Below are 7,573 nucleotides of genomic sequence, written 5' to 3'. Positions count from 1 at the left end.
AATGTTTTATCTAATAAGTATTTTCTTATATTCTTTAATGGCTTGAACAATCTTCCATTCTTACATCTGGTAATCTGAGCAACGTAGTTGAAGATAACAATATGTAATATAACAACCACGGTTAATTTGTATTATTTTGTCTTGAAGCCCTGTATCACTTTAAATGTTCTAGCTTTGGTTTGTTTATGTTTGTGATGCTGGTATGCTGCTATTGTTTTTTCATTTTTCTTATTTACTACTCTCTTTAAAATAAAATAAAAAAAAAGAGTCGTGATACCTCATCACATCTTCTCCGTTTGTCTCCTCTTCTCTCTTTGTGGGTTTTCTTGGTGTCCACAAATACAGTCTCCTCACTGGTCTCAGTTTTGACCTGGCTGTGCCCTGTCCCGCTGTCAGCTTCACAATGACTTCTGCTCATGGATCTGAGCAGACAATAACATGCCCATCATTCTCATTATCCTGCTTTGCCTAAACTGACTTCATCTGCTACACATTTATCCTTTATTGTGTAATAAAATGCAGGCTCAGTGTTTTCTGTTTCTCTTTCTCTGCTGTATTTGCCAGAGTCTAGGTGTCGGACACACGGGAGATGTACAGTGTCTGTCAAGTGACTAAGTGAATACGAAGATTCTTCTCATCTGGGGTCACCATGGTTCTGTGATTAATTCTCCAAAGGAACTACTGGGCATGCCAGAGATCTGTGTCACACATCAAAATCTCACAAAGAGGGTTTGAGGATTTAGCTCAGCAGCACGGTGCCTGCCTGGTAAGTGCAAGGTCATGAGTTCGATTCCCGGTACCGGAAAAAAAAAAAAGAAAATCCCACAAAGGCACTCTTTGCTTTTTCTAACAGCTGCTTCACAGGCAGCACCAGTGAAATGGACTTCCAAGACAGCCACATCCTGTCCTCTCCCCTTCATGTCCACTGTTCTCTAACGTAAAATTTTCTCCTTTCCTCATGGCCTCTTTACCAGGCTGACCCAGTGATCCACAAGTTACACTTGCATCATGATTAAATGTCAAGGAAGGGCCCTCCTGCCTTCATGGCTGGGCTTGGATCAGACACGGCAAAGAACAGCTCTTGACTGCTCCCTGCACTCATCCCCAGGAGGTCCCTCTCTTCTCACGCAGTCAGAGTATTTCTTTTAGGCTTTGTCACAAATAAATCGTCAGTGTTTTGATCTGAAGTCCAGGCCTCACCTGTTTTTTATGAACTTCCTGCAGAGGGAAGGCCAACTGTGTGCGGGCCAACAGGACCCTACAGATGCTTCTGGGAACGTGGCTTAAAACACACACAAAGGAGATGGAGTCATGACCACGTCTAGCAGTGACTGTCCAGGAAAGAGGCCTGTTCTGCTTGGAATGGGAAAGTCTGCTTCTGAGGAAACAGCGTCAAAGCCGCATCGCCCATTCCTGAGGTGTGGGAGATGCGAAGGAGAGAGGCGGGGGCGGGGAAGGGGAGTCGATGCAGATGTGCAGACACAGGTGTTTTCCTCATGCATTCAATCTGCCTGCCGAGGCAGAGCAAACACGCCTGGAAGAAAGGTGAAGTGGGCTGTCCCCGGCCAAGTAAAAACTATGACACTGGACAGGGCTCTCACACTCGGAATCCAGGACCAGCAGCATCCAATACCTGAAGCAGATGGCACTAGTTACAGAGTTTGAAAGGCATTACCTTCCCCAAACACTTTCATCTCAGGACAATGCACCTTTCCCGCGAGCTCAGCTATGGGTGCCTCTTTTCTGGTCACTGGCAGAAATGAGACCCGTGTGTCTTCCCGCGTCGAACTGCACCCGATTCCCAGGGAGGAAGGGAGGGTGAGGGGTGGGGGCAGTCACTCCCCAGCTCTCCTGGTGAGCTCGCTGTTACCACCAGCTTTTCCTGTCTGCAAGTTCCTCCCTTACATCCCTCAGCCTCCACATCTCCCCCGTGAGGATCCCTTTCAGTCTTTTCTATATGAACCCTACGTCTTTGAATGACTGTTTGCCATTGTTCATTACAAAACATGAACTCATTTTCCCAGTTCCCCTCACTATTAAAGCTATAACTAAAATCAGGGATTCTGCTCTGATTCACAGACAGTGCCATTAGTGTCAATATAATTTTAATAGAAATAAAAGGATATGCTGATTTGGAAACTCTGTGCCTTAGTGTAAGTTATACATGTGACATATGATAAGGAATAGATCTGGTCTTTGTCCTGTCTAGGTGGAGTTTGAAAAGCCCTGGGAATTTACTGAGAGATAAAAGCGTCTTTGTTATGGCTCCTGAGGTGACTCCTGGCAGGCCGTAGGTGGCTTCAGGATGTTAGCTAGTCACCAGAAGGACCAAGCATGTGGTTACGGGGCTGGAACCCTGGGTCAGCTGACTCCAAAAAGGAAAGGGGACTGGACTAAATGTTCAACCATGTGATAAACAATCAAATCAGTTCCACCTACCTAGGGGAACCTTGGCTAATGCTCTGTACACTGGGGTTCTGAGGTGCTTCCTGGTTAGTGGACACACAGATGGCAGTGAGGGTAGCCCGCCCTGACTCCATGGGGCAAAGGCATGGGCACTACACAGCCAGGACCCTTCCAGACCCTGCTCTGTGTGTAGCCCTTGTAATACATCTCCGAATGGAAGTAGACCTCTTTCAGTGAGTTCTCCAAGCAGGCCCACCAATCAGAAGTGAGGGTAGTAACCACGACTTGTGCCTGGCATTGGAGGTCGGGGAGGAGCCCTGGAGGATGGAGCTTTGGGACCTGTGGAATCTGATGGTAACCCCTGGAAAGGTCTGAACTGGATTCCATCCCACCTACCCATCTGGAGTAGAAAACCAGCACTAGATGTCTTAAAGGTACACGTGTGTGTAAAATACTATAAAATACTGAAAACAGAAGTGGTCAGAAAGAATCTATCTGGAGATCAGCTGTCTCAGGTGGCTTAAAGAGAACCATTTCACTGGGGAGGATATGCTATTGATGTGAAATAAAGTCACATGGAGGAAATAGGCAGAAGCTCCTTTACTAAAACAGTTGCAGGGATATTATTTAGCAAGGCATATATTTTTGGATAAAATGAAAGCCATGCCTGGTGACGCATGCCTTAATCCCAGGCCTTTCTGTCAAGTGAGGCAGTAGAACAAATGCCTGAACAGAGACATTTAAGACTTCAAAATAAACAAAACACCAGTGCAACAGAGATTATTTATCTGAAACAATGGTAGCTTTGCAACAGCCCTAAATACAATATGAAAGACCTAAAAACCAGCCCTTCCTTCCTACTCAACACCACTGTACTGAAATTGCCCCTGAGGTCCCTGGCCTTGATCACATTACTCTCATAAACCAACTACACACTGGTAACCTCCAACCCACCTCCAGCCTTGATGGCTGCACCAGAGGCTCATTTGCATGTGGCTGCTATGTGCTTTTGCGGCTAAGAGGGAAAAAGAAGAAAAGAAATGAAATCAGCTAAGGTCCAGGCACACCCAGACATCTACTCAGGGAGAGCCTCCAAAATCCACTCAAGGAGGGTTCAGAACAAGCTTTTCAGGAACAGACACGTACAAAGGAAGCCAGCTTATCCAGCCAATACCCCGCTCGCGTCTCAGGCCCCAACTCCCCTCACACCATGAGGTGACTTCCCCAGAAATAAACAGGACAACTGCTCACGCCTATGCAAAGCGCCCGAGCACCCCTCTTCCCACCATCCAACCACTCTCCTCTCTCCCTTCCCACCCACGCTCCTTCTCCCAACCAATGGGAAGGCAGACCTGAGCGCCTTTAGCTCTTGACTTCCTTGCTGGTTGACAGTGCAGTGAAGCAATTTCTTTCTGCACAACTCCAGTATCGCAGCACCGGGTTTGAAGTGCACTGGGCATTAGCCTGGGCTCCGTGACAACACTCCGTGATATGAGTATTTGTAACAGGAAATCTGAATTTTTGTTAAATGTCCACCATTATTAAGTGTGCAGTTCAGTTGGGATGAGAATGCTCACTCTTTTGAAAGAGATCACCAGAACTTTTTCATCCTCCAGAACTGAAACTCTACTCTGACCAAATAAGAACGCCTCCTTTGCCCCACTTGGCCTCTGGCAAACACCGTGCTGCTTTCTGTTTCTGTGAACTGGGGTCCTCCGGATACCTTGTATTAGTGGAATCATACATATCTGTCTGTCTACAAGTGGCTTACTCCACTTAGCACAACATGCTCCAGGTCCATGTGTGCATGTGGCAAGATCGCCGATTTCAAAGGCTGGATACTCCTCTACTGTGTGCACGAACTGCGTCTTTCTATCCATGTCTGTCTCACGTACAGGTCAACACTGGGCTGCTTCCACATCTGGGCAATAAGCACAGGTATGCAAACCTTTCTTCAACACCCTCGATCCACACCCAGAAGTAGGGCTGCGCAATCATCTGGTAGTTTTATTCTTAGCTTTTTAAGGAACTGCCACGTTGTCCTTCCTAACCGCTCTGAGTTGCTCTTCACATTTGCTCTCTGAGGTCAGCATAATCCAGGGAGATTATCCTCGATGACCTGGGTGGGCCCAATCTAATGAGCAGCTCTGAAAGCAGAGAACTGACTTCTGCTGGGGATGGGAGGCAGGAGGAGAAGGTGGAAAGAGGAGACGGAAGCGGGAGGCCCAGAAAGGAAAGGCTGAAATTCCTCTAGTGAGGACTCGATACACCCTGGCTGCTTCCAGATGCTGCAGCCAGATGCAAAGGACTGAGCGAGAATACTGGGAGCTAGATCAGCCCCTGCAGGAGGCAGAGACCTCAGTTTGCTACTGCAATCCACCACCTAAGCGGTCTGGATAGAGGATTCTCCCCGAAGCCTCCAGAGAGGAAAGCAGCCCTGCCACGTGCCTTATTTTAATGAAGATTCATCTCGGGCTGCTTGCATATAGAACCGTGACTCAATACATAGACGTTTTAACTGTTAAATCTGTGGTAAATTCTTATGGCTGAAACAGGAAACACACCCTATCCCACACTTGCCTGGGTTTCTCCCAGCCCTCTGAGATGTCAGCTGGAGAGCCTAATCCTGTGTCCATTTCCTCAGAGGCCAGGGCTAGTGTTTTTAAGAGGTGATTTTGTTTTGTTTTTCCCATCTGACTCTGCTAGAGGTCCACAAAAGCAGCAGGTATCTCAGACTGCAAGAGGCAAGGTCAGCTTCCTGACCAGTGGCTGAGAATAATGTGGGGCCAGGCAAAGCTGTCATCAGCCCATCTCCTCTGCACTGCTCTGCCAGAGGTGAGCACATCTCTGCTCCTCTTGAAACTTTCCTCATGCCTTACTTCTAAAATATATGCTTACAGTTTTAAAAAAAGCCACCTATAATACTAGCACTCGGGAGGCTGAGGCAGGAGGATCATTGAGAGTTCAAGGATACCCTGGGCTGCCTAGTGAGACCCTGCCTCACAAGCAAATCCAAGAGTATAGCAGGTGATACACTGAAGAGTACATGTGCCCTATCTTCACCTTTCTAGAAAGTGACCATGGAATACAGTTTTACTGCATATTCTTTTTTCTTTCTTTCAGCCAGAATCACTCTGTACATACTATTCTGTATTTTCTGTATTAGTACATATACAGTGGACTTCCTATTTGCCCTCATTTCCTTTAATGATCACATAAAATGGTTAAAATTACAGACAAGTACAAATGAACATCCCTTTATTTTTCAAACTTATTTAAGTCTCTATGATATATACTCAAAGTGGAATTCCGGGGTTTGATGACACATGCACGTGAACACTGAAGGGTAACAAGTGAACATTCTCAAAGAGCCACTGAACCTACTCTCCCACACAGAGCAGAGTCCATTCTGCCCACGGTGTCTGTAACACAGGCTGTGCTGCAAATTTTTCACTTTTTCTACTTTCTCAGGTAGAAAATGGTCTCCCTTTGGGTTACTTACATTTCTTCTATTCTCGGTGAGGTGCAGTGCTTTTCTCCACGTTCACTGGGTATTTATAATTCTTTTCATGTCCTAGTTATGTGTCTTGCAAATCTCTCATGTTCAGTTTTTAAACTGATTTATTCAAGTTACTTTTATGTGAATGGAATAAAGTCTTTTGTCTAATGTGCTACAAAAGTTTTTCCCCTTAGGTTGTCTCCTGAGGCTTCTAATTAGTTGCTGTTGCAATTATACATTCATATGTGTTAAACAGATCAATGTTTTTCTTCCAGGCTTTGGTTTGGGGTCACTGTGTAATTACTTTCCCCCACCATGAGATTATTTTAAAACTCTATCTACCACATCACATCTCCTTCATTTCTGTATTTTATTCATCTGCATTTTACATTTTAATGTAAGAAGGGAGAAGGAAGGCAGAGTTACTTTTCCCCAAACAGTTAAAAGTTATCCTAAGTATAGTTAAAGATATCTTCTCCTTGCTGATGTGAAGTTCTATCTTTACCATATGATACATATAATATCATATAGAACACAAAAACTATATACCACATTTATTATTTTTTACCTCTCTGCTTTGGTGTCATCACAAACTATTTTAACTATAGAACTCTATTATACATTTTTAAATATTTTATTACTTTTGCATATTTGCTAGCATTTTGACATGTTTTCAGATGAACTTTTTATCAACATCCAAAAATGTGTTCATGATATTTTGATTTTCTTTTTTTGTTTGTTTGTTTATTTACTTATTTTTGAGTGAGTGAGAGTCTCAGGCTGTAGCCCAGGCTGGCCTCAGTCTCCCAGCAATCCTTCTGCCTCAGCCTCTCCAGTGCTAGGATTACAGCTGTGCACCACTCCACCTTGATATTTTCATTTTCTTGATTTGACCCAGATAAGATACTGTGTTGTGAAGGCTTGTACTTTACTTACCCAGACTGAAGCCATCATATCCCTTGTTTTCCTTCAGCTGAGATGACACTGATCTATTTAAAAAAACAAAACAAAACATTAACTTGTATAAATCTGTGATTCAAAATAATTTCAGCCCAGTTCTCACTATTTCTCTTTTTTTTTTTTTTTTTGTATTTTTTTTTTTTTGGTATAAGGGCTTTTTGAGACAGGTCTCACTATGTAGTTCAGGCTGATCTTGAACTCATGGTGATCCTCCTGCCTCAGCCTCCCAAGTGCTGAGAACACAGATGTGTGCCTGTACACTTGAACAAGCCAGGCCTGGTGCCAACTCTTAATCTTTAATCCAGAAAACAGAACTCAACATTCAAAGAAACACCTCAGAAGAAGAATGTGTCTCTGACATCAAGAATCCATTCACCAAGCAAATATTTACTGGGCACTTAGCACGTACAAAAAACTGTGCTAGACCAGTGAGGGCCCCAGGACAAGGAAGAAAAATATCCCTACACTTAAGGGCTTGTTAGAATATGCTTCCTGAACAGCCTGTTTTTGATTTAGTTAAAGCCCAGAAGCCAGGAGAGGTGGACGCACCTGTAGTCTATAGTCCCAGGTACTCAGAAAGCTGAGGCAGAAGAATCACCGGAGCCCAGGACTTCAAGGCCAGCTTGGGCAACACAGCAACGCTCAGTCGCAAAAAAAAAAAAAAAAAAAAAAAAAAAAAAAAAGAAAAATTGCAGAGGGTATTTGCAA

General features: G+C 44.4%; 1 protein-coding gene across 1 annotated transcript in view; it reads right to left on the bottom strand.

Annotated features, from left to right (window-relative positions):
- Anxa3 (annexin A3) overlaps positions 1-6,894 on the bottom strand; it is a gene marked incomplete at its 5' end in the record, with an annotated part of 62,782 nt that extends 55,888 nt beyond the window's left edge. Inside the window, 1 exon segment of the mRNA XM_013516133.1 lies at positions 6,842-6,894. Coding sequence (XP_013371587.1) covers positions 6,842-6,859 — 18 coding nt within the window.
- Between the last annotated feature and the right edge of the window lie 679 nt (positions 6,895-7,573).

Source organism: Chinchilla lanigera, unplaced genomic scaffold (genome assembly GCF_000276665.1).
Source record: "Chinchilla lanigera isolate Chin_1 unplaced genomic scaffold, ChiLan1.0 scaffold00032, whole genome shotgun sequence".
Classification (NCBI taxonomy): Eukaryota; Metazoa; Chordata; class Mammalia; order Rodentia; family Chinchillidae; genus Chinchilla; species Chinchilla lanigera.
This window is presented reverse-complemented; position numbering and strand designations above follow the sequence as displayed.